Here is a 25,774-nt window from a genome sequence, read left to right as displayed (position 1 = left end):
TCGGGGAGGCCTTTTATCAACATGATCGACAAGCGCACGAGTGGTTAGGTTACTGATTACAGGTGATGTTATAGTTTGTTTGTGATAAGGCTCGACTCCCAGCACAAAGTCCTGCCAGGTACAACAAGTCTGCAGGCTACTTCTTCAGATCCCTTCCATCCCTTTAGGACCACTGCTGCTTCTCAGGTAAGACATTTTCATTGGCTTTCTTCATGGCTAAAGCAAAAATGCTGCCTCATCGAAACTCACCATCAAGAAAACGAGACGTGGTCGTATGTTGAATTGACAGACGTCCTTGCATACTTACGTACAGTTGCTTGAAACGATTTTTTTTTTTTTTGTTCATAGTCCAAGGAATATGTTGTCACACAGGTTGCTTGAAAGCACGGCAGCATCATGAGTGTAGAGTCCACCAAGCCGCGTGATGCTTGCTGCTCCAAGCTCAAGGTCAGTGTAAACAAACTTTTGGAGCTTGTCTAAATAACACACAAAAAAAAAAAAAAAAAAAGAAGAATGGCGTGATTGCTTCACGGCAGACGGTCTCGTGCACACACAAAATGTACAAAAAAAAAAAAAGTGATCAGACGCAAAAAAATTCAAACTACCTTATTTACATGCATGAATTGGCTTACATGTCAAAAATGTGGATTTATGAAAATATGCAAACGGTCAAATTAACTTCACCTCTAAACGTTCTCGAGCATTTAATTTTTTTTTTTTTTAGTAGTTTATCTCCCATAACTATTTTTTTTTAAATTCATTCCAGCTCTTTCTGGCCTCGATGGCTTTTGCGTACTTCGCCAAAGCGTTTGGCGGCGCGTACATGAAGAGCTCCATAACCCAGATTGAAAGGCGCTTCGACATTCCCAGCTCTCTCATTGGAGTCATAGATGGCAGCTTTGAAATGGGTCAGCCAGCGCCTTTTCTCTCTTTTTTTTTTTTTATTCCTGAATAACAATTCATCTCCTTTTGAAGGGAACTTGTTGGTCATCGCCTTTGTGAGCTACTTCGGGGCGAAGCTTCATCGCCCCCGACTGATCGCTATCGGCTGCTTGATCATGGCTTTTGGCTCCTTCGTCATTAGTCTACCTCACTTTCTGCAGGGCCCGTCAGTACACACGCTCATGGCCGTTCGGGTGAAATTAACAGACGAACCATGAGAATTAAAGGGGAAGTCCACCCAGAAATTTTCTTTTCAAGAATATGTTGGATTTGCTTTTACTGGTCTAATATTGTGGAATATGAGTTAAGCAGTAAAATCCAGACGTTTTTGGACATCTCAGTTGGCGGACATTTTGCCACTTGCTGTCGACATCACAGTTGCTGGGGGCTCAGCTAACGACCAATCATGGCTGAGCGTCACAAACCAGGTGAGCCATGATGGGTGCATCCCTGAGCAACTGCGATGTCATTTTCAGTCATCGGAACATGACAAAATGGCCGCCCCGTGGAATGGCTAAAAATAACTCATATTCCACAAATGCAATATTAATCAGAATGCCGTGTTTAGAGGAGTGAAGGTGCAAATAATGATTCTGGGTTGACCTCCCCTTTAAGAAATTCGATTGGGTTGACTTCCCCTTTAAGAAATTCGATTGTCGTGCATTTTAAGTTCCACCTGAAAACTTTCGATGCAAAAAAAAAACTGAAGGTATCTGTTCTCTTAGGTATAAATACGAGACCAGTATGACTCACCGCCACGATGTCAACAGCACTGAAAGCGGCATCCCGCCGTGTTCATCCAACCACAGTTCAACCGATGCGGATAACACACCCGATTTAGCGGCGAGAGAAGGTACAGCAGACAGCAAAGAATGACTCGAATATACTCACAGACGACGACTTCCCGTCCTAAATGACGCCGAACGCCCTTAGATTGTGAGAAAGCTGCCGGTTCGTCCATGTGGGTTTACGTGTTTGTGGGAAACATGCTGCGAGGGATTGGCGAGACTCCCATCATGCCTCTGGGAGTTTCCTACCTGGATGACTTTTCCAAAGAAGAGAACACTCCGTTCTATTTGGGTTTGTGATGACTTGCTCTTATTGCACTTCAAGAATGCGTCGTTGTTTTTCTGGTTCGTCAATTTTAATGTCAAACTCAAACGACCAAATAACTTTTTGCATGTACAGAACGATTTTGTACTGTGAATGGTACATAAACAGATTCTTAAAACTGCCTTTCAACACGGAAACAATTTAAAAAAAAAAAAAAAAATCCAGATTTATTTAGCATATTTTCTGAGCTATAGAGCGCCCCTACTGGTGAAAGAAAAACACACAGAAAAGCCGCACCGTTTGTTTTTCTCGCATGTTTCAAAATCGAGAAAAAAAGTAGCGAGCGGCTTGTCGTCTGGAAAATATGGTAATTAGCAACATCCAACCTGAGCATAATATTTTTTGTGTCTGTTTTTCCTCTCTACGACAGCCTGCATCCATACAGTGGGAATCCTGGGCCCCATGTTTGGCTTCATGATGGGCTCCTTCCTCGCCAAAATCTACGTGGACATTGGATTCATAAATTTAGGTGGGCGGCCCTTTTAACCCATTTTTTTAACCCATTTTTTTAAAACATTTTTTCAGTGACTCCTTCGCACAGTCTTCTGAACCCATTGCGGAATATCCCGATAAATTACGCCATACTCAAAGAGGCTTCAAAACGGCGTTAAGCTTTGCTAACTTTTGCAGATAGCGTGACCATCAACTACAAGGACTCCCGCTGGGTCGGGGCCTGGTGGCTGGGCTTCATCGCTACCGGCACTATTATCTTGCTCTCCAGTATCCCCTTCTGGTTCCTGCCCAAGTCGCTTCCCAAGCAGGGGAAGGAGGAAGAGCACAGCAACGGTCTGGAGCTCAGCACAGAGGCAGAGCAGGATCATTTCCTCCCGGAACAGGATCAAGAAGAGAAAGAAGCCACATTCCAGGAGATGGCGAAAGGTACCACAGAGGTCATGTAGCAAGTTTAAAGAGCAATTCTGCTCGATTTTGGGGATTAACATGCTCAATTATTAACTGATGGAATCCATGGACTTTAAGTAACGAGCCACCATGCAATGTGGGCAAAAGTTGAATGACCTTCAAAATTAAACCAGAGTCCAGTTGTGGACGCTTGGGTAACTCAAAAACTGGAGAAAACAATTTCTGGAACTCCAAAAAGACGCAGTAACCAAAATCCTGTGGGATGTACGGTGCAATAAAATCAACAGGATTCTTGTATGTTGGCAAGCTTGCATTTCAGGAAAATAAATCCAAACAGTTTTTAGGCAGTTTTCCTACTTGGGAAACCTCTCCCAAAATGTGCTGATTTCTTGATTTTAGATTTCATTCCATCTCTGAGGAGACTCTTCCGGAACCGCATCTACTCGCTGATGATCCTCACCTACTTGGTGGCCGTCAACGGCTTCATTGGCATGATCACCTTCAAGCCCAAGTTCTTGGAGCAAATCTACGGCCAGTCGGCCTCCAAGGCCATTTTCCTCATAGGTACAAAGTACTCAGGATGCAAACTCATGGGAACAATGATGTTATTGAAGGGAAGTGGGATTGTTCGCGAATAGTTTACGAGGCTTCTTTGGCTCGGTGTTATTGTGGCATAGTTAAAATCCGAATTCCGCAGTTAACTCCATTCCATTTCTGCAGGTATACTCAATCTACCAGCGGTGGCCTTGGGTATCATTACTGGAGGCTTCGTTCTGAAGCGTTTCAAATTGGGCGTGATCGGGGCGGCCCGGGTGTCCATAACGGCGTCGGTTAGCGCCTTTTGCCTGCTGGTCGTGCAGGTTTTCCTTCGCTGCGAGAGTGCCGAAGTTGCCGGCCTCACCGTCACATATCAAGGGTGAGCGACTCGGACGTCATAGACTGTACGTCAGTCTTTCAGATGTGACGTTTAAGTCAGTGATTCACAACCTTGAGCTAAGACATGCCCAAAGAAGTACAGCGGTTACTTTCTGTCGGCGTAAAAAGCAGGATTGCCGCAGATGACATTGAATACATTTCAAGAAAAACTAGGCTGTGCTGAAATACAATAGCATATTTTCCGGACTTTAAGGCGCACATGCATATAAGGTGCAGCAAATCTCTTTAAAAAAAATTGTTGAAAAAAATTGTTTACTGCATGTACAATGCACATAAGGGTACATAAACAGATTGTTAAAACGGCAACAACTTTGCTAATTAAAACAAAACACGCCCGAGAGAGACAAAAAAAATGCTAATTAAAACATAACACGCCCAAGAGAGAAAAAAAAAAAATCAAGATTAATTTAGCGTTTTTTCTGAACTATAGAGCGCCCCTAGTGGTGAGAGAAAAATCCACAGAAAAGCCGCACCGTTGTATTCCCCACATGGTTCAAAATACAGGAAAAAAGTAGCGGCTTATAGTCCGGAAAATACGGCACTTCCCTCTTTCAAATTTACACCGCAAACTAAGTAAGTGTGCCACCATCTAGTGGTTGATGGTGGAATTACACACAAACGCACGATGGAACTGCAATAATCCAACAAAAAACACGCCTCAAAAAAAAAATCAATCATCTCCATTTCACCAGAATCCCTGACGTGTCCTACCAACCACAGACCTTGTTGTCACAATGCAACGCCGGCTGTTCCTGCTCAATGAATCAGTGGGATCCAGTGTGCGCCTACAACGGGATGACGTACGCCTCTCCCTGCCTGGCTGGGTGTCAGAGCTCCACGGGCACTGGAAAAGAGACGGTAGGAGAAAAAAGGCTTTTGACAACACGCGACATCAGTTCACCCCCCTCCCCGGAATCTCTAGGTGTTCCATAATTGCACCTGCATTACCGAAATGATTAGTCCGAGCCAAAATACGTCCGCCGTGCTGGGCCAGTGCTCCAGGAAGAGCGACTGCGACCGGGTCTTCAAAATCTACATGGCTCTGTCCGTGGTGGGCTCCTTCATATCGGCGTGCGGAGGCACCCCGGGGTACATCGTGCTGCTCAGGTCCATACAGCAAGACTTGAAGGCTCTGGCGTTAGGAGTGCAGACGCTGATTGTAAGAAGTCTGGGTGAGTCAGAGGTGGCTGTAATTAGGTCACTGCACCCTCATTGGTTCCCAAATCCAATCTGTGACTCTTCCACAGGTGGGATACCTCCTCCGATATATTTTGGGGCCCTGATTGACCGGACGTGTTTGAAGTGGGGGACCAAGCAGTGTGGGGGCCGTGGCGCGTGTCGACTTTATGATGCCGATGCGTTCAGGTACACGAATGTGTTGACGCAACTCAAAATGGATGCAATTAACTGTCCAAATCCTTTCCAGGTGGACGTTCATGGGGTTGATCGCTGGACTGTACTTTCTTTCAAATATAATGTGGGGAGGCCTGTATCGGAAAATTGTTCAGAGGCAGAAGAAGTTGGCACTGAGGGAGCAAGCCAAAGAAAATGGACATGAGGAGAATGGAGTGAACGGACACGCTAACATCAATATAGGCCAAAGCAAAGACAACACAGACAAGGAGAGCACCATTTAAAGAAAGTCCATCTTTTTTTTTTTCTCATGCTCTCCTGCATTATTCACTGAAAAATTACAGATTTACTGTTTTTGTATTCAGACCGAAGTAATCACAGTATTGCTTTGGCGCCATCTGCTGGCATCTTGGTGCCAAGGAAAAATATTTCAAGTGAGCTGAGGAGCTTTATTTAGACAAAAGTAGTTTTTAGCCGCCCTCTAGCGGGCTCTATATGTTATTACAACATTATAAATGTTTTTAGAGGAGGATATTTTTACGTCACTGGACTACTTGAAGTCAAAGTGGGCAAAGTAACCAATGAGAGCGTTCTTTGTATATTTTTGTTTTGTATTAAAATGAACTAGGCAAACTGACAACGATGTAAAATATAGCAAATAGGAACTTTTCAGCGGGAAAAAAAGGTATTGAAAATGTGTCATATCATTTCGTTACATTTTCTAACATCTGTGCGTCATTGCGCGCAGAATTGTTACATGACGTCATCATACACGAACAAGTGAGTCGGGACTTCAGAATTGCATCATCACTTAGGATTTATGTAATCATTTCGAGAATATAAATTTGATCAAGTGTTTTTGTGTGTATGGTCACATCACTTTATATTTTGTACAATTTTATGAATTGTTTCCTTCCAAAAAAAAAAATCGCTCTTTTCCACATTGTTTTTAATTTCACTATAAACTTTCCTGCCGACTATATGATGCATGCAAACTGGCACTTTTTTTTTGTTTGTTTTAGCATGTCTTCTTATCGCATATACTTTATTAGAATTTTTTTAGAAATCACAATAACTCGCATTTTTGTTTAACAGTCGTGTAAAGATCTGATTGTGCTTTGAACATTTGCAGTACCTAATTTCGCCAGCAGTGGGGGCACTTTACCTAAATATTCTCTAAAGCGCAAACGCGTGTGTATTTTAAATACCAACTAAATTCACCATTTAAATGATTATTAAATGCTAAAAAAAAAATCTTGCTATTAATAATGATTATTTTAGATGAGTATTAGGTGCCAACTCCATTCTCATGTGCAAAAGTGTGGAACGTGAAAATTCTTAATCCTAATCTTCGGATCTTTGGAGGCCCGTATAGATTTTGAGTAAGCTTGGTTCCTGAGAAAATGGAAGGGTCGGGAAAAAAAAAAAAAAAAGAATGTGTCAGTGGATTTACAGTATTCAAGTTGCTACTCATCTCAAACTGAAATCTCAATTTATAAATAGAGAAGTTATTGCTCATAGGGCCTTGGTCTGAAATTCCAAATAGTCAAACTGCTCCACCTCTCCTCACTTGTTGATCTGCCCTCCCAGAGGCGCTTGCATGCCTACGGAATAAAAATGTGCACGGCCTTTTGTCCCGCGCCACAAGCGGCAGGATTGCTACTCTGGTTCGGCAGGTCTGTATTTTTTTTTTTTTTTTTCCCGGCCGGCAACATCGACAGGAGGAGTCCCCCGAGATGGGTCTGAGGATGCACTAGGTACTGGATTCCACTGCTCCGTTTATTTCCTACATATTTTTATTATCAATATGTGACATGTTTTTAGTAATGCAATCCATTCGGGTTTAGTGGATTAAAATAGCAGTTGATAAGCAAACACGTTGATTAGTGGGGGATTTTGACGGCTCTTTTTTTTTTTTGGAAAAGTCATGATGTTTGTTTAGCGGGAGACTGAAAGAAACACCTCTAGCGTTGGCAAAGATGTCCAAGTGGTTTTTCAGGTCCAACTGTATGATGAAATTAACATGAAGCATGGTGTGTCAGTAATTTGGGGGATTAACATGTTCAGTAACATGATGATGTAAACAAAAAAAATGTTTGAATGTTTTATATTTTTGAGAGTCCTCAAAGTAGGCACCTTTTGTTCATAAGATAGCTTTGCAAATCTTGGTATTTTCTCAGTCAGCTTTATGATGTGGGTGATGCTTTATGGACTGGAATAAATTTCACTTCACATTCTGATCATGTGACTTCTTGATGTGTAGGGGATCCTAGAAGATAGCGAATGACCATATTGGAGTACTGTTCTAAATCAATTTTAGGGCAAAAACTACTCAACTAAGCAAAGGAAAATGACAGTCCATCGCTACTTAAAGAAATGGTTGGTCAGTCTGAAAAATGTCCTCACGTACAGTCGCAACGACCGGCGAGCTACGACTTCACCAGGAAAGGAAAACCTCTGGTTACTTCTGTCGCAGTTCAGCCTCAGAAACGGCAACGCTTCACAGAATTCAAGTCGCTCAGACTGCGTGAATCTGGACTAAGGAAGTTATAGAGAACAGGTTGGGCCACGGAACACAAACAATGGACATTAAACCTGTTAAAATCTGGCCTTTGGTCTGACGAGTCCAAATTTGAGATTTTCGGTGATGGGAGACGAGATTGTTAGAGAACCAGATTAAATAATTTTCTCATGAAAATGAGCGAGAATATGCTAATTGGTTTGCAAAGCTGTCGTCAAAGCTAGAATGCTATCTATCTATCTATCTATCTAGCTAGCTATCTTTCTAGCTAAATCTATTTATCTAGCTAGGTATTTAGCTAGCTAGCTATCTCGCTACCTATCTACCTATCTATCGAGCTAGCTAGCTCGCTAGCTAGCTATCTATCTAGCTAACTCTATCAATCTAGCTAGGTAATTAGCTAGCTAGCTAGCTAGCTATGTATCTATCTATCGAGCTAGCTAGCTAGCTCGCTAGCTATCTAGCAAAATAAATGAGATTCCAAAGGTACAGTAATGGATCCGTAGCAGCATGAAACCAACATATCCTCTGAACAACTACACTGCATTCATTTTTTGTGACTCAACTTTCCAGTCAGTTGGATGTCCAAGCAGAGCAGAAATCTAAAGTGGTCAAAGTCAAGTCAAGATGGAGGAAACGTTTGAGGACAGAAGCAAAATAACCAGCCATGTAGCTCTCTACGTCTCGAACGGGGAGATTAGCGGAAAACGCCGGCGTGGCATCTCAACTCTAAAGGTATCACTTAAAAAATGTCAGCAACATTCATTTTTTAAAATTTGCGTTACAATTACATAATTCGGGGTTACGTTTTACTGTATAAGTGAAAAATCCTGACGCGTGCGTTTTTTTTTTATATACTTAGATGTTTATCGCGGCGCTGTCCTTCGCCTATTTTTGCAAGACCCTGGCGGGAACGTTCGTCAAAAGCGCCATCACGCAGCTCGAGAGACGTTTCGACCTTTCCAGCTCACACGTCGGCCTCGTGGACGGCAGTTTTGAGATGGGTAAAAACTACATCGAGACACGCAAACCGTTTGTTGTGCTGTGTGATGACTCGTGGACAACAAAGACGCAAACACAAAGTAATTCATGCCTTTGTTACATTTCGCCCGAATTACCGTTCCAATTCATTTTGGAGTCAGCCAGTCCTCCTTCAAACGTACCCAGTTGGGCCAAAATGCTGCTGCTCGCCTTCTAACTGGATGCAATTTTCTCTCTCTATTTTCCTGGAGGAAGGCAACTTGTTATTTCTCGCCGTGGTCAGCCATTTCGGCGCCAGGATGCATCGGCCCAGACTCATCGCTGGGGGGTGCGTTCTCATGGCGGCGGGGGCACTTCTCACTGGAATGACGCACTTTTTCATGGGACCGTAAGAAATCCATTGTTTTGTTTTAAAAATCAAAAGATTTTTTTGTCGGGTGCGGCGGGCGAAAAAAAAATGACCCGAGACCTTCTTTTACAGCTACAAGTATGATACCGTCATCGCCGCCTTCCAGAACGGCAGTATGAGCACCATCACTTGTCTCCGGAATGAAACATCACATAAATCGACACAAGGTAGCAGCTCCCTTGGGGATTAACTTTTCTTTTCCTCCCACTGAGCCCGAGCTGCGACATTCCCACAGAAGCCTCGCCTGTAACGCCGAGTTAAGCTTCTTAGCGATGAGGGAAAGTAGCGAACCAACATTTCCTTTGGAATGTCCAAGCCTCGGCTCAATATCCAAATGTTGGGAAGAAGCAAAAAAAAACAAAAAACATACATGGATGAACTCAAAATGCTGGCTACATTTCAACTATTCCGGGAATGTCCTGCCAGACTTGCTCTCGGGCAAACACGGACAAACGGTGATTCCCGAAGGCTTCGACCAGGTGAAGACTCAGAGCGGCCTCGCATTCAGTAGTGACGGGTAAACGAAGCTTCAAATCTGCTTCATGAACCAGTTGTAATATTTTTGGACTCCAGTAGATGGCACTCTCGGTTCAACATTGGGCTGCAAGCTCTCTGACTTGCCATTTTTTTAAACCCTTTATTTAAAACAACAGTGCCATCTACAGGACTCAAAAATACAACAACTGGCTCATGAAGCAAATTTGAAGCTTCATTTTCCCGTCACTCGCTTTAAGTCTGCCGGCAATCAACTGCTCGTTTACTCTTCAAAAACCTTCCATCCATTTTCTGTCCTATCCAGCAATGATTAAATCACCCCTTTAGAAACATGAGCTAGCAAACAGTGGAATTAGCATCCATGCTAACGGCGGCTGCCTTGGAACTGATTAGCTCCACCCAGGAAATGGGTGTCTCCCTTTTTTTCGGGACTGATTTACACTCATTCATTGTGTTTGTGCAGCCTGCGAAAAGGAGTCCAGTTCCACGATGTGGATCTACGTGTTCTTGGGGAATGCGCTGCGCGGAATTGGCGAGACTCCCGTCACACCTTTGGGTATCTCGTACATCGACGACTTTGCCAAAGCTGAAAACTCGCCCTTCTACATCGGTTTGGAGTCATTTCAGAGTTTCGGGATTTGAATGGCGTCTTTGGGAAATGAATGATATTGGGGTTTTTTTTGTTTGGCAGCTTGTATCCAGACCGTGGCGCTCCTTGGTCCTGTATTTGGTTACCTCCTTGGCGCCTATTGTGCCAATTTATATGTTGACATTGGATATGTCGATTTGGGTGAGTCGGACGTTTCGACATACCAGTTTCTGTCATGAGGTGGATTCAGTTGGAACCCGCGTTATATTTTCATTGAACACGTTTATTCCCTCCCAGAAAGTGTCACCATCTCCCCCCGCGATGCTCGCTGGGTGGGCGCCTGGTGGCTAGGCATGCTGGTGTCCGCCGGGATCCTCTTCCTCGCCAGCTTTCCCTTCTGGTTTTTCCCACGCTCACCCGAGGTGGAAGAGTCCAAACCCGCAGCGGAGGCAGAGAATCCGAATTCAAGAGCGGAATCCCCCAACGAGAAGCCCGTTATGAAGACAACAGAAATCAGCAAAGGTTTGACGCAGTCCGACTTTTCTCACCACAATCCCGTCCAACCACCAATCTTATCGTCTTCCCTTCATCTCACGTAGGCTTCCTTCAATCGTTGAAGCACCTGCTGTGTAATCCCACCTACTTCCTGCTCATTTGCGGCAGCACGCTGAAGTTCAACTCGCTCGTTGCCATGTTCACCTTTAACGCCAAATATATAGAGCAACAGTTTGGACAGTCGGCATCCCGGGCCAACTTCCTCATCGGTAAAACGACATTTCTTATAAGAGAGATGGATTTTTGAAAAAAAAAAAAATATATATATATATAAAAAAAAAATGACTAATGGGAATGTGACCAGGGCCGCGTCTAGCCAGGAGTAAGAAGGGCCCTGACCCCCTCATATAATTGTGCCCCCCAAGTTAAATCCCCCAAAATATTCTTCTCACAGCATCGGCCTGCTCGTCCAAATTTTTTCTTCATTCCTTCAGTCAACAACAACCAAAACCATAAAACCAAATTCCTATAGTAGCAAAGTCGTATCTTATTCTCCTCGATCTGCGTCATGCATCACAGCACAGGCAGAGAGCACAATTTGAGCACAAATTCTCCCTGCGTGCAGACCCCCTAAAGTTGTTTGACTGAACAGCCTTGGATGGTTCTTTGAAGATTTACGACGCTCATTGGTTTTTAAAGGCGGCCCTCGACAGATTTGTGACCTTGACACGCAACCATGGCAGCTCCTTAAGCGAGAAAAAGCAAACATTGGCCAGGTCTCCCAGAGAAAACATTTCCTGACATTTAGCAACATTGTGCATTGGAATTCGAGGTAATTCCGTGCTTGTCGTCGTTATGTAATCGACACTGGATGAGGAAGTCAAAATAACGTTGAAAGAGGAAGGTGAGAACGGAGAGCGTTGATCTAAACGAGCCACTTAAAATCGAAAAACATTTCTGCTTTTCTTTGCAGGGGTGCTGACCCTGCCAGCCGTTGCCGTGGGGATCTTTCTGGGAGGCGTCGTGATGAAGCGATACAAGCTCAGCGTTGTGTCAGGGGCTCAGTTCTCCTTCGCCGTGTCCCTCGGCGCCTACCTCCTCATGTTTCTCAAGTTCGGCACCAAGTGCGACAACATTCCCGTGGCTGGAGTCACCGTCTCGTACAGTGGGTCCGTACTTGGGCTCGTCCCCTTGAGACACATAACAGACACCCGCAAGATTGTATCTGAAGGCCTCGGACAAATAGTGCACACTACTGGTAATATCATGAAATCTGCCCGGCAACACGAGCTAGCTGAATTCTGATTGGATAAAAACTCTCACTAAACAAATACAACATGAAGAATATGATCATGATTTCTTGATGATGTTAGACTAGCAGCGAAAACCTTGAAGGCCTTGACCGCCCACCACAGTTTTTTTTACTCATTTTGCTAGCTTGTGGCTTCAATATTAGCGTAATGCCACCGAGACAATTAGCATCTTGATATGCGTCAAGATTCCATCAGGAGAGAAGCCGGTCATTTTTCCCAGCCTGGGATAATAAATAAATCGTCCGTGCGGCCAGGTCCAAAGTGACCCGCAGACCGGTACCGGTTTATTCCATCACTTGCACGTCTCCTTTTAAAAAGCGCCGCACGTTCACAGTCATATGTATTGATGATGGACCGTTCTTTGCGCTGACAGGACGGCAGGAGCGCTGCAAGGAGGCCGAACGCTCTTCTCCGAGTGCAACAGCAACTGTTCGTGCTCAACCGAGGACTGGGACCCGGTGTGCTCGGACAACGGCATCACGTACATTTCGCCGTGTATGGCCGGCTGCCTCGACTATAGCGGATACGGCAAAAAAACAGTAAGGCCCGATTGCTCCGTGAATCCCTTTTCTTATCAGCGGTCATGTTGCCCGACAAGGACCGGTAACAAAATAGAAGCCGCTCTTCCGGCAGGTGTTCCACAACTGCACTTGCGTGTCCGCTTCCTTCCCGGCGGGCGTGAGTACGTCAGTGAAACTGGGGCAGTGCCCCCAAAGCAAAAGCTGCAGCCGCAGTTTCAGCTCCTACATGGCCGTGTCCGTTCTCAGCGCCTTTATAAGCTCGCTGGGAATCACGCCCGCTTACATGGTCGTCATAAGGTCCGTTTTCAAAAACAGTGCTATGTTAATATTTAGCGATATCTAAAAAAATATAAATAATTGTTATTACAGATGCATCTCCCCGCATCTTAAATCCCTCGCGCTTGGTATGCAGACCATGATCATTCGGGTTCTCGGTAAGCGGCCACAACGACATTTGCATTATTTTATCGATGATTTGGAATTGATGATGTGTTTTTTTTTTTTTCCAGGTGGAATTCCAGCACCGATTTATTTTGGGGCGTTTATCGATTTGACCTGCCTAAAGTGGTCGGTTAAAAAGTGCGGGGGCAGAGGGGCTTGTCGCCTTTATGATGCAAATATGTACAGGTCGGTGATATTAAGATATTATTTTAGTGGCGACAAGTCCATGAATATGTCGCATTAACCTCGCCCTATTTACAGGGTCGTCTTCCTGGGTTTGGTCTCTGGTCTCAGTGGCCTCTCCTTTTTCTTCACGTTCGCTGTGATAATCCTCCTCCGAAAGCAGTTCCACAATTCCGACGATGAGCCCAAAGCCCCCACGGAAAAGGAACATCACACCCAATCAGGAGCGACGGACGATCCACTCAGCGCGAACCTCTCAAAAGATCTCGAAGGGATTCCCAACAATGGTTTTGCCACTGAAAACATCGCAAGCGAAGCCGCAGAGGAGCTCACGTCAAGCGGCGATAAAGACGACCACAGAGATGGCAAAAAGGCCGAAGCGGAACATCCGGCAAAGAAACTGACCATTGTGAAAATAACTCATTTCAAAACAACCCATTCCAACTGAGGTCACTTTTTTGGCGGAACAGTATTGTGTTTGATCATTATTACAGAAGTATTTTCACCAGGGTTGCAAAGGAGGAAAATATTGATAAGAAAAAAAAAATGTGACTTTGTCAATGCCCAACCACGATTCTGTGGAGGTTCACCTCTTATGTCCAAGCAACCCTGTTTGTAATTAGGAAAAGGAGCATCCGATTACCTCATTTGCTTCAATTACAATGCGGAATAATGTGACTGTGTTAACGAAGATGAAAATGATGGACAAATGTCTTTTTTTTTTTTTTTTATAGTATTAAAGCAAATATATACGTTGTGTTGTGTCCCAAACATCAGTATTTAATGTATAAATATACAGAATTTACATTTATCAATTAGTAAATAGTTCAGTGGACTTGCACTAACATTTGGTGACGTCAAATGATGACATTTGATTCATAATATCAAAAGATGACCTCATGTTTGGCTCATCGACGTCGTGCTGGAGCCTATCCCGGAAGTCTGAAAGGCTATTCCTCCTGCGTCCGCTAGAGAGCAGTGTTGTTGTGTCCATTCAACGGGAACGAGTCATTGCCTGTTTCACATGGAAATTGAAAAATTAAAACTAGCATTTATGTAGCCTTTATTACTGGAAAGAATTCGGGAAACAAAATACTACTGTAATTTGTTTCTCTAGAGCGTGTTTTGCCTTGACAAGAAGACGTTCTTTTACCGTTTTTTTTAGTTTGCACGTTTTAAACAAAATGGAGGCTTGTGTTCTTCAGCTGCTGCTACTTCTTCTCCGTCGCTGCAGTGGGAAAAGAGAAGAACTTTATGTCAAGGCAAAATAAACGAGATTAAAAAGAAACTCAAATCACCATTCTATTTTTAGAGTCGGTTTTCAAATTTAATATAAAATGACCAAAAGAGACACGGACTTAATCAAAATAAACTATGGAATATGATTTTAATTAAAAAAGAAAAGAAAAAAACTACAATAAATGCAGTGTGCATCATAATTTAGAAACATAATTGGCGTTCTGGCGCCATCTACAAGGCGTATTGCGGTATTGCAGGCAGGCAAGCAAACGAGAACCCTCCGCCTCTCCATAATTAACCGTGACACACCCCCTTGCCACACGTTCATCACACCGTCCAACTTTTAGGCCTCCTCAACTTGTGCGCAAAGCCAATTGAGACACTTTCACCATGTTCGACCTTAAAAAGAGGAATAGTTTGACGCTGAACAGCAGCAGCCGCGACGTGGACGAATTCAGACGCGTGGCGGTCCGACGAAAGGCGAAAGGAGATGCGGCGGAATGTCACACAGGTGAGCTGCACTCACTAAAATAACTTTAAAAAAAATCATTACTCTAGTTGCACTCACTAAAATCATTTTTTAACCGCGAATTACCCTCAAAACTAAAATAACACGCGTTTGGAGTTATTGGAAGCCAAATGACGACACTGTGCACATTAGCATAACAAATAGTGTTTATATTAGTCAGTAAAACCGAGAAATAACGCATCAAACGTTTCTTTAATATCGGCCCATATTAAGTCAACTTCCTAACACGATGACGTCACGTGTTTCCGAATCGTGTTAATTGGCGCCTGTTGGATTATTGACAGGCAAATCTCTTTCCCCTGATTCAGCCATGGACTTTGCTCTTTTGCTGCCTTTCGTTTGGCAATAGCACACTCGAGCACACACAGCAACACACGCACACAAAGGCCCAGTGTTCCTCCGTTGAACGGTTTGTTTTACCCCTTATGTCCAATTCTTGCCCGGATGGTACCGATAGAATATGGAGTCAACAGTACCAAGCAACACTTCTTCCTTTCCTCACATAAGTGACGAATGTATCAAATCCTGGCTGCCAATGAATTTTAAATGCAACCTTGCGCCAAATAAATGCCACCCCCTTCTATATGCTGACGTGTTAAATAACATAACGAGACACACAAGAAGTGAGAAAAGCAGAAGTGTGACATAGTCGAGACGAGCGAGCCCAGCAAATACGTCCAGCAGAGCCTCAAGACTGAAGCTGTAACGGAATCTTTGCCACTGAAGTTAACGTCACGCGAGAACACAATCGGTGACATAATCGGAAAATGATCGGAAGGATGGAGGTCAGTTTGCAGGCTTTCATTCCTCTACATTGCCGATTTTAACCAATAATATTCTCAGTTTTGTCGTCAAGAAAGTGGACTCATTTCCTCAAATTGATTTAAAAACGTCAAAGTGTAATCTGACTCGGGGTCAAAGTTTGGGAAACATTTTCAAGGGAACTTATTCGATTAGGCTCACGAAATGTACCATCAGACACACCGTGCATGAACGTGCGCATTTATTTCAGTGGTGAGCAGCGGCGTGTGTGGAACGAGCCCATCTAAGAGAACTCCCGCCAATCCGCAAGGTGAGCTCAAGTTTCTTTGAGGGCAATCGAGTCGATTCTGACGTGAGCTGGCATGTCCTCACAGTGCCTCCCAAGCCTGCGCACCTCCAGACTCCCATGACGACCGGACCGCCGTCTTCATCCAGACTCCCTCCGCGGTATTCCAATGAAGACAACACTCCAATCCGAGCGACTTGCTACCACATGTCCACAAGTCCTCACAAACCCGGACCGAGTTTTCTCAGCGAGCCACCTGTCAGCCCGACCAGACTGTCCCCTTCCCAGAAGATCCCCAAACTAGCGAGCAGCCCGGTATTGTTGTCTCCGAGTCCGGGCAAGAGAGGGATCCACAACTGTAGTCCCTTGAGGGAGGGAGGCCACAGTCCGGCCAAGTTGCCCCAAAGAAACCGAAGTCCTCTCTCAGGACTACTGAAGACCCCCAGTCCTATTCAGGGGAAGAAGGGCAGCTACACTCCCGCCAGCAACTCGAAATCCTGGCTCGGATTGAACAGGATCCCGAGCGGGAAGACTGAAAGACAAGAAAAGCGTGCCGGGAAGTCTTTGAGTGTGCCCAACCTCATTGTGCACTTGGATGAAAGGTTGAATTTTCTTCTTTCTCCAGCTAACGTTCAAAGATGGAAAATAGTGTTTTTCGTTAAACTCTCGAGTCAAGGTACAGAACCGAGACTGTCGCGACCATATCGTAACTACGACCGTGGTTTGTTTCTCGCACAAGCAGTCGGCCCATGACCACCGTCGAAGAACCAGCAGACCAGAGAGTCAACCGCACCCAGCGAGAAGTCACCCAACACCTGCAACCCGATCCCACCGGTAGCGAAAAAGCCTCCAAGATCCGCGTGGGATCCAGGTTCTCTTGCAAATGGACCGAAGGCACCCGTGATGACGGAAAATGCGAGGAGAGCGTTGCGAAGAAGACGGACGAGCCCAAGGAAGAGAACACGGAGCAGCGGAATCTGTTCAAGATAGTCCGGGAACTCCTTCATACGGAGAGGGCCTACGTGGCTCGTCTTCACCTCCTGGACCAGGTCAGTGTGGTGGTGAGGCGGCGTGGTCTCCAAAGTCTACATACACAGACTCGTCTGTTGCAGGTTTTCTGTCTGCGATTGACGGAAGAGGCCGGACGTGGCGGCTTTCCGAGCGACGTGGTCCGAAACATCTTCTCCAACATCTCTTCCATCTACTCCTTCCACAGTCGGTTCTTGCTGCCAGATCTGGAAGACTGCATCGAACACTGGTGGGTCCTCCTGTCGGCTTTTGCTGATTTGTGTTTTTCAGGATTCGCGGTTTGATGTGGTTTTTTGCAGAACTCCACAAGTGGGCGACTAAAATCTGGTTTCTGGTGACCGTCTCTCCCTTGAGGGTCAGCGCACGATTTATTTATTTATTTTTTTTCCATCCAGGCACGAGCGCCCCGGTTTGGGCAAGGTCCTCCTGCAGCACGCCCCCTTCCTGAGGATGTACGCCGATTACGTCAGGAACTTCGACCAGGCCATGGGCTTGGTCAGAATATGGACCGAGCGCTCATCGGCTTTCCGCAATATCATCCAAGACATCCAGGTCCCAAAAAAAAGACAAATCAGGTCCGCTTTTGTGTCAGAAGATGCAGTTCCGATACTTTCAATCTCCATTTTTTGACATTTAGAGTCAGGAAGTGTGCGGCAGTCTCACTCTGCAGCATCACATGTTGGAACCGGTCCAGAGAATCCCTCGCTATGAGATGTTGCTGAGGGATTATGTTAAAAATATACCGCCGAGTAACCCGGACTATGAGTTTGCTCAGCGTAAGTATCGCCATTTGGCGAAATATCAACTTTGTCATGTTTAAGGAGTTTGTGTTTCCTTGCGGCACAGAATCCCTGCAGACAATTTCCATGGCCGCCAACCACTCAAACAGCGCCATCCAAAAAGCCGTAAGTCCCCTTCACGTTCATTTTGCAATGCAATTTAAAAAAAAAAAAATTTTTGTCTGGTTTAGGAAAGCATCAAGAGGTTGCTGGAGATCTACGAGATGGTCGGCGAGGAGGAAGTGGTGAACCCCACCAACGAGTTCCTCAGGGAGGGGCGTTTGCTGAAGCTCGCTGCGAGGAACATGTCTGCCATGGAGCGCCACCTGTTTCTGGTACCGCTCCATTTTTAAAAAAAATTTAACTCATTCACTGCCATTGACGGATATAGACGTCAAAAACTGCATTCTTTTCACCTGGGCTGCTAGTGATAGACGAGTGAACAAATTCAAGGCCAAATTCAATTTACAATCTGAATTATAATTTTATTTTAATTTTTAAAAAAAAAAATATCACAAGCCTAAAAGGAGTTATTTTTAAATTTGTCAGTTTCAATGAAAAAAAAAAATGCCATGTGACTGATTTTGTTGTTTTTATTACAACTGAGTATTATCCTTTTTGACGTTTGAATTTTTTTTTTGCGCAGTTCAACAACTTCCTCCTGTGCTGCACGCCAAAGTTCAGCCTGGCAGGCCAGCGCTTTACGGTGCGCTGCCGCATCGGAGTGGACGGCATGCAAGTGCAGCGGACCACCAATGAGGACCACCCGTACACCTTCCAGGTGTCGGGGAAGGAGAAAACCTTGGAGCTACAGGCCAGGTATGGGTCCTTTCAGATCAGGCGTGGGCAAACTACGGCACGGGGGCCACATGCGGCCCGTTGAACGTCATAATCCGGCCCGCCGAAATTGATAAAAAAAAACAATTATTCGGATTACTTTTAATGTTTAGATCTACATTTTTTTTTCTAGCTCCGAACACGACCGAGATGAGTGGATAAAGGTAATGACGTACTTTTTTTTTTTAGATCAGTAGTCCTTTTGCTTTTAAGCTTATTTATTGCAATAAGTGTCATTTTACCTGAAGTGGGATAAAAAAAAAAACTGCACTTCACGTCCACCAGGTGATCCAGGACGCCATCGATGTGTTCCAGAAGAAAAACGAGACATTCAAACTGGCGTCTAAGGAGCTAAACGTGGAGGAACCAGTAAGCGAGCGACTACCTGCGACGCGTCAGGCGGCATCCGGCTGAGGCTGTCCCATTTTTTTCCAGGCGGAGGAGCTCGGGCGCCGCGCCCCTCGCTGGATCCGCGACAACGAGGTGACCGTGTGCATGACGTGCCGGGAGCCCTTCAACGCGCTGACCAGACGCCGACACCACTGCCGGGCTTGCGGCTGCGTCGTGTGCTGGAAGTGCTCGGACAACAAGGCGCCGCTGGCGTACGATGGCAACAAGATGAGCAAGGTGTGCAAATCCTGCTACGCCATCCTGGCGGGACAGAGAGGAGGGAGAGGGGAGAGCATCAAGCGGTCAACAGCGGAGGTGTGTGGCGGGGTGGGCAAACTTTAAAAAAAAATCAATTAATTAATTTTAGAAATCTATATAAATTAAATAAATGTTTTTTTGATTGTTGGTGATTTTTATTATTATTTTTTTTAAATTCCAGTTGGAGTCTTTTCCATCTTCCTGCGTGATAAGCGGCTTCCTGCAATACGGCGACAATCCCAAAACGTGCCAACGGGTGTTTGCCGTCATCACCAAAACGGAACCGTTGGTCCTCTCTCTATATGCTGCTCAACAGGTAAGTAATTTTATTTATTTTTTTTTCCCGACCAACAAAATAATGACTTACCGTAAAAATCGCCCCCCCCCAGGATGCGAAGCCTCTCTTTTGTATTCCTCTGCTGGGCTGCGTCGTAGAAGATCTCCCTCAGGATCACCAGAGACAATCCTGCTTCAATTTAAGACAATCCAAAAGCTGCCTCGCGTTCACCTGCGACCACGCCGACGCCAAACGAGCCTGGCTGGCCGCTCTCAAAGCGGCCGCGACGGGCTCCGACGACGGCGCCGGCGAATCCAGCGGGGAAGAATTTGTTATTATTCAGGAATAGTCAAAACGGAGGAGTGCGATTTCCTCACAGTCGGTGGGGGACTTTATTTCTGAAATGGTTGACAGTAAAATAAATAAAAAGTTTTAACATGAATTGAACTGTCCCTGCTCGTGAGAGGTCCCGTCCAATTTGTTGGCGGTGAACAACGATTGCAATTAACTTCAGAAAACACATTCATTTGATCGTGTGTCATCACAGATAAAATTAGAACCACACGGAAAATAAATTCACAGTAGTACCTCGACTTAAGAGTGCCTTAAGTTTTGCTTTGTCTCGTGAGAAAAAAAAATAACATACTCAGTTGCGTTCATGGCCACTCAAATTGAAGTAAAAGGCAAACCTGAACATGAAAATGAACAAAAAAAAAAATAATCTGAATCCAGAAATGGATCTTTGACGTCTTTAACCGTCAATGGGACTTAAACGACAGCGTTCACATTTTACAAATGTCGATTTGTACATAAATGCTTCAACTCGGCCCGCACTGTAAAGACAAAACGGTATTTACAGGACGCTACTTTTACCAGGCTGCATTCACCGGTCATGCAACAAAGTCTTCCAGTGTCCAGGTTGGAGTGGGCGGCTTTGCTCCACCCACTGACAGCAGAAGATGATTCTAAAAAAAAAAAAAAAATGTAAAAATGTAAAATTGATGACGTGGCTCAAAGCCACCCCAAACGTGGACTCGTTGTCTCAGCTGCAACAAAGCTGGTCGGACAGCAGCAGCGTGTCAAAGCCGTAAATCTCCAGCAGGTGGAGCAGGAAGAGCCGGTCGCCGTGCGGGTCCAAGCCCATGGCCCGCACGCTCTCGGCGGTCAGCGTCGGGTCGGGACTGGCCGCCACCTCGCTCAGGGTCTGGAAAATGCGGTTGTTCTGCTCCAGGAAAAACCTGAAGTCAAATCATGATTCTTGTTTAATGTCGACTTTTTGAGAAGAACATTTCAACGATGAGCGTCAACTTACAGGATGAAGAGATCTTCTTCACTGGACACGCAGTCGCCATTTTCCTCTTGAGAGTACAGCAGCATCTTCCTGCATCAAAGCAAATCATCCACTGAAAATACACCAAATTATTTTTATTTTTTTTGTTATCATACGCACCTCTGCTCGGTCAGCTTGCGATACTTCTCCCGGTCGGCGGTGCTGATGCGCAGCAACGGCTTGAGACCCTCTCTGTAGGTTTTGACGTTCTGATTGTCCACGTAGACGTCGTACAGGTCCCGTTTCTCCTCGAAGATCTTCTCCGTGGTGCCTGCACATGCGCAGGATCAAAAGTGGAGGAGCATTTATTTTTGATAGATCATTTTAATAACTTTTAGAGGTTTGAATATATTAATATTTCATCCATTATGAGAGCTGATTGATTAAGAAACTATTTAAAATTTTTCAACGTGTATTTAATTCATTTTTGTCCACATTTACGACAAAAGCATTCGCCCAAAAAATAATAAAATAAAAAAATTTAAAAAATGAAAATTATATATTATGAGTTGTGACTTATTTTTTTTCCATTTCATTATTTACAAATATTTACCAATTACTACAATTTAAATAAAATACAATTTGGTTTCTGTCATTTTTTAAAATATTATTTAGAATTAATATACTTCTGTAATTATTTGACATGCAAAATTGTTTATTTCACTATTAATAATGTTTTCCTAATATGCTGTTTTGTGAAAAAAAAAATAATAATAAATTACTGACATATTTTTTTTAATTGATCCATTTTATGACTCCACCCCCAAAAAAAGAGGCAAAATGAACGCAACTAATATTCCAATTTTAATATGTGCATGAGGTTTCACTCACACGCCACGTAGGAGAGCTCGTTCTCCAGCGCGCTAATGTCGGCCACGTTGACGTAGAAGAAAGGCCTGAACTCGGGTACGGCCACGCCCACCCCGGGGATGGAGATGTTTGCCAGGCAACAGCAGCAATACACTAAGCGACGAGGACAAAGGCAATAAAACACACACAAAGTGTCGCTTTTCGTCGCCTAATTGCTTCGTGTGTCTCCGCACCTCGGTAGCAGACCACGCCCACGGGCGGCGGGGAGAAGATGAGGATTCGCCGCCGGAGCAGCGCCAGCTTCCACAACACCATGATCTGCTCGCCGAAGAAGCGGATGAACTGGGACATGCAGCCCGCCGGGTGGGTGATCTGGCACATGGGGCGACACGTAAAAAGCACAAAAATAATTTCTTCAAAACGAGAAACAAAAATTAAGCAAAGGTGTTTTTTTTTTTGTTTTTTTTGTTTTTTTAAAACCTTCATTTCCGGGTGCATGCTGTGGTTGATGGCGGCCCCCCAGGCACTGATGGGGCAAAGTGAAACGACGTCATCGCCGCTCGGGAGCGCCACTGCCCTCTTGTCCTCGTAGAAGGCCTCCAAGGGAGAGTAGTGGCCCGGCGATTGAAGCTGGAGTCTGGCTCCGCAGCGAAAAAAAAAAAAAAAAAAAAGCACAGTCAGCGCAAAACAATGACATCCTTGCTGCAGTGAAACATGAAGAGGGTGTAAATTGGTGACGAAGGCCTGCCCTTTTCACAAAAAAAAAAAAAAAGAAAAAATTAATCAGCTGAATAAACGCCGATAAAATGTTACTTACTCATCAAAGAATAAATACCGTTCAGTCGCTATTAGGCAGGAAATAAATGCTGACGTAATCACGCTTAGCGTGCATTCTTAGTGGTAAGAATTCTTCACAGAGGATAAAGAATATATGACTGAGTACTCATAATATTGCCTTTACATATTTAAAAAGCACCGTCATATAGTATGAGTTAGTTTTTTGTTTTTTTTAAATACACAAAGTGTAACTATTTTTTACGTTTAGCTTGACAATAAACCTCAAACCAAAATTCCACTAGATGGCGCCAAAGTAATACTTTTATGGCTTTGGCCTAAGAATCAGTCACAGCTCAATGATTTGAGCTGACCAAAATCTTTTTTTTTTTTTTCCTTGCTTTTGTCAGGAAAAAAACAAAACAAAAATGGGCTTTTCTTCCAAGATTGAGGGAAAGGAGAAAGGAGGGCTGAGAAAGCATCCACGAGATGTCAACTAGCTCTTTGTGGAAAAGAGCAGCAGACGTCGGATGAGTGACTGGAAGCCAAAGTTGAGGAATTGTGGCGAGGGAAAACGGGCTCACATTCCAACCTCGTCATGTATATAAAAAAAAAAAATAATAATAAAATAAAATAAGAATCTAATCAAAGGCCAATATGCCGTACCTGACTTGGTGCTCCAGGAAGCTCATGTAGCGGTAGAGCAAAGTGTAGGAAGGCGAAAGGATGCCCACCGACTTCATCCTGGCGCCACGCTCCGCCGTGCTCTCCACCGCCATGTTGGCGAAGCAGGCCAGGCCGAAGTAGGAGCCTTTCCGGAAGTAGCTGGGAATGCATGGCGAGGGGGGGAAGGGGAAGGAAAATGGGGGCAGATAAAGCCTGCGAATCGTGGAAGCAACGGCAGGGCCAGATGGCTGAGCTGCTTTTTATTTATTTATTTATTTATTTTATTTATTTATTTTGACTGGCAACACATTTGGTGAAGATAAAGATAAAAGATAAAATACTATTGTATGAAAAAATGTAAATATGAAATAAAAATGTTAATAATAAATCATGTAAAAAGTTAATCATTAAAAATATATTAAAAAAAATAATTATTAGAATTTATCAATATACCTCAAGTGTACATTTCCATAAATTAAAAGGTGTTTGATCCATTATTAAATATACATTTATGTATATATTTAAATTCAAATTGGATTTTTTTTGCCAAAACTGTTTGGAAAATTTATATAAATTGTGGAACAAAAATAAAATTCAAGGGCATTCATTTTAATAATTGTAATTCTTATTTAATTAAATTAAATGTAATTCCACCAATATTGTGTTCAGTCATAAAATATTGTAAACACCAATAGCACATTTTAACAACATATTTAGCTAATTTAATTCATTCCAAATGTAATTAAGCAAATAGAAAGATGCAGCATTACATTTTTATGTTTTTTTTCCTTCCATTTTGATAAAATAAAGAGCAGACAAAGCAACAGCCTGCAGAATATATTCAAAAAAATATGAATGCAGCGGTCATAAAATATTAACACGTCCAAATTGTGGATGAAATATTGACATGAAATTGGCAGCCGCTTACATGAAGTCTGTGGTGACTCGGTGGGAGCCGCTGGCGATGGCTTTAAACTCCACCCCATCCAGGTCCATATCCTCGGGTAGGCACCACTCAAGCATGTTGCCTAACACACACACACACACACACACATAGATTATGTGAACACAACATGGACACATGCAATCGATTCTCTTCACATGTTATGTGGAGCAGGTGACAGTTCAGGTGTACAGTTTTTCCACTTCCAAGTTTGGTTCTGTTTCTAATTTAAATATTGAATAAAAATCTAAAGACAGCACTTTTTGGTCTCATTTTCCCACAAGATTTTGAGTTGCCACACCTGCGAGGTGGATTGACTCTCTTGGCAAAGGAGACGTGTTCCGTAGCAACATTCGACATATTTCGAAACAATATTTGTGACAGATGAAAATTGTGTTTGTAAATTAATCTCCAGCTTGTGTAACTAAGTGGAGGAAAATCTTGTTCCAGCGATGATAAGGCCTCGTTACGCCTACCGCTCGCTGTCAAAAGGAAAGTGCAAGCCCACCCAACCGTCACCCAGTGTCCCGGCTGTCCTCTGCACACAAGCTGCTGTTTTATTCATCATGAGCCGTCTTGGCTATATTGTTTCACAAGAAGCCTGAGAATAAAACAGACAGTGGAGCAGTGTCAAGATGACAACTTAATGACTTGATTTTGTCAATCCAAGGCCAGGTCATAAAATAGGGCCACACCTGTTTGAGACGTGCAGACAGATTATTCTACCCATGCATTCATTTTTTGATTTATATTATTGGGAAGAGCAGAAATGTCGATTAGTTTGAAATAAAAGTGAGCATTTAACACAGATATCGTGAGTACTTAATGAACGTCGAGTTGTGTGTTGCATACCTGTTCTGGTGTTGAACGTAACCACAAAAACCGACACGATTTGGTCCTTCTCCTCCCAAGTCACCATGCGATCTTCCAGCGGCACATCCCCGGTTCCTGAATCCGAGTGATGCTCCACCGCGTCGGGGCGCAGCGTTCCATCCGCGCCCACATGGGTGATGGAGGTCGCGGGCGGGGCGCCGCCGCCGCAGCCGTCTGGACCCCCCGGAGCGCCGCTCCACCCAAGCCCCGGCGCGCTTCGGCTGTTGGAGGGACTCGCGAGTCGGTCCCCGGCGCCGGTACCGGTGGTCTTCCCCGCGGACGGAACCTCCTCCCAGTCCAACAGAGGGGCTCGGTCCGACCGCTCCCCCATCCCGTCTGCGTCTCGCCGCGGATTGCAAGTGATGTCTCAGGCGATAGGCGCCGCCAGACCCATGCGTGGACGACGGGGGCTCAAACCCGCATGGTCGACTTGTTTGGAATGCATGAAAAGGATTGCATCGTGTTGCAAATTCGCACGCCTATCTCATTGAGAAGGTTTTCCTCACGGGGAGATCATAAATTCGATGCTGTTGAGAGAGGGGCAACTCCTTCGCTGTGGCTCGAGTTGCGTTCAAAAACCCCCTTATACTGTTCAGGTCAAATTCAACTGTTTTTAATTCCATTCCTTTCACCTATTAAATTTAAGTAACTCACAAATATGCAACAATTTGTCACCCGCCCAACCCGCCAGTGGATAAAGAATATATACCCTTGAGTATTGTTAATTTAATTGTCTGTCTACATGGACTGCTTCACCGTTTATCTTTGTTATAGCTAATTTAATGAGCCTGTCAATGGTGATTTGCATTGTGTTTTAGCATCAAGCTAGCGGATGTAAA

The 25,774-nt window shown here is 44.3% G+C and overlaps 4 protein-coding genes across 8 annotated transcripts; 3 read left to right on the top strand and 1 right to left on the bottom strand.

Moving 5' to 3' along the window:
• Positions 1-6,190, top strand: LOC148341459 (solute carrier organic anion transporter family member 1C1-like). 2 transcript variants are annotated; one of them, XM_088287876.1, is made up of 14 exons: positions 1-186; positions 349-447; positions 767-908; positions 976-1,108; positions 1,668-1,795; positions 1,876-2,022; positions 2,426-2,524; positions 2,686-2,934; positions 3,316-3,480; positions 3,637-3,832; positions 4,545-4,710; positions 4,775-5,024; positions 5,100-5,217; positions 5,279-6,190. In XM_088287876.1, the coding sequence occupies exons 2-14, from the start codon at positions 397-399 to the stop codon at positions 5,487-5,489; spliced, it is 2,055 nt and encodes a 684-aa protein (XP_088144002.1). In that variant the 5' UTR covers positions 1-186; positions 349-396; the 3' UTR covers positions 5,490-6,190. The 2 variants fall into 2 exon arrangements, with proteins under 2 accessions (XP_088144002.1, XP_088144001.1); XM_088287875.1 differs by having other exon boundaries at positions 2-186; positions 373-447.
• Positions 6,191-6,665: 475 nt separating this feature from the next.
• On the top strand, positions 6,666-13,785 carry slco1e1 (solute carrier organic anion transporter family, member 1E1). The gene is made up of 15 exons (XM_088287649.1): positions 6,666-6,962; positions 8,300-8,461; positions 8,589-8,730; positions 8,963-9,095; positions 9,189-9,283; positions 10,075-10,221; positions 10,303-10,401; positions 10,498-10,722; positions 10,800-10,964; positions 11,669-11,864; positions 12,382-12,547; positions 12,642-12,826; positions 12,899-12,963; positions 13,039-13,156; positions 13,232-13,785. Exons 2-15 carry the CDS (start codon positions 8,354-8,356, stop codon positions 13,599-13,601), a joined length of 2,214 nt encoding a protein of 737 aa, XP_088143775.1. The 5' UTR covers positions 6,666-6,962; positions 8,300-8,353; the 3' UTR covers positions 13,602-13,785.
• Positions 13,786-14,704: 919 nt separating this feature from the next.
• On the top strand, positions 14,705-19,981 carry LOC148341457 (FYVE, RhoGEF and PH domain-containing protein 4-like). 3 transcript variants are annotated; one of them, XM_088287638.1, is made up of 15 exons: positions 14,705-14,903; positions 15,934-15,993; positions 16,058-16,571; positions 16,712-17,018; positions 17,082-17,227; positions 17,394-17,550; positions 17,636-17,774; positions 17,845-17,903; positions 17,969-18,112; positions 18,424-18,596; positions 18,748-18,778; positions 18,900-18,983; positions 19,050-19,331; positions 19,444-19,578; positions 19,652-19,981. In XM_088287638.1, exons 1-15 carry the CDS (start codon positions 14,783-14,785, stop codon positions 19,886-19,888), a joined length of 2,589 nt encoding a protein of 862 aa, XP_088143764.1. In that variant the 5' UTR covers positions 14,705-14,782; the 3' UTR covers positions 19,889-19,981. The 3 variants fall into 3 exon arrangements, with proteins under 3 accessions (XP_088143764.1, XP_088143765.1, XP_088143762.1); XM_088287639.1 differs by having other exon boundaries at positions 16,709-17,018; positions 19,050-19,319; XM_088287636.1 differs by having other exon boundaries at positions 16,709-17,018.
• On the bottom strand, positions 19,903-25,483 carry LOC148341456 (DENN domain-containing protein 11-like). 2 transcript variants are annotated; one of them, XM_088287659.1, is made up of 9 exons: positions 24,915-25,483; positions 24,048-24,147; positions 23,120-23,278; positions 22,160-22,316; positions 21,913-22,051; positions 21,701-21,832; positions 20,990-21,140; positions 20,852-20,920; positions 19,903-20,777 (listed from the first exon to the last, which is right to left on the bottom strand). In XM_088287659.1, exons 1-9 carry the CDS (start codon positions 25,264-25,266, stop codon positions 20,582-20,584), a joined length of 1,455 nt encoding a protein of 484 aa, XP_088143785.1. In that variant the 5' UTR covers positions 25,267-25,483; the 3' UTR covers positions 19,903-20,581. The 2 variants fall into 2 exon arrangements, with proteins under 2 accessions (XP_088143785.1, XP_088143784.1); XM_088287658.1 differs by having other exon boundaries at positions 21,913-22,316.
• Between the last annotated feature and the right edge of the window lie 291 nt (positions 25,484-25,774).

This window comes from Idiotropiscis lumnitzeri, chromosome 2, assembly GCF_059441095.1.
Source record: "Idiotropiscis lumnitzeri isolate Australia: NSW breed Sydney's pygmy pipehorse chromosome 2, RoL_Ilum_1.0, whole genome shotgun sequence".
NCBI lineage: Eukaryota > Metazoa > Chordata > Actinopteri > Syngnathiformes > Syngnathidae > Idiotropiscis > Idiotropiscis lumnitzeri.
The sequence above is the reverse complement of the archived record's forward strand: the minus strand, read 5'-3'. Positions and strand labels throughout refer to the sequence as shown.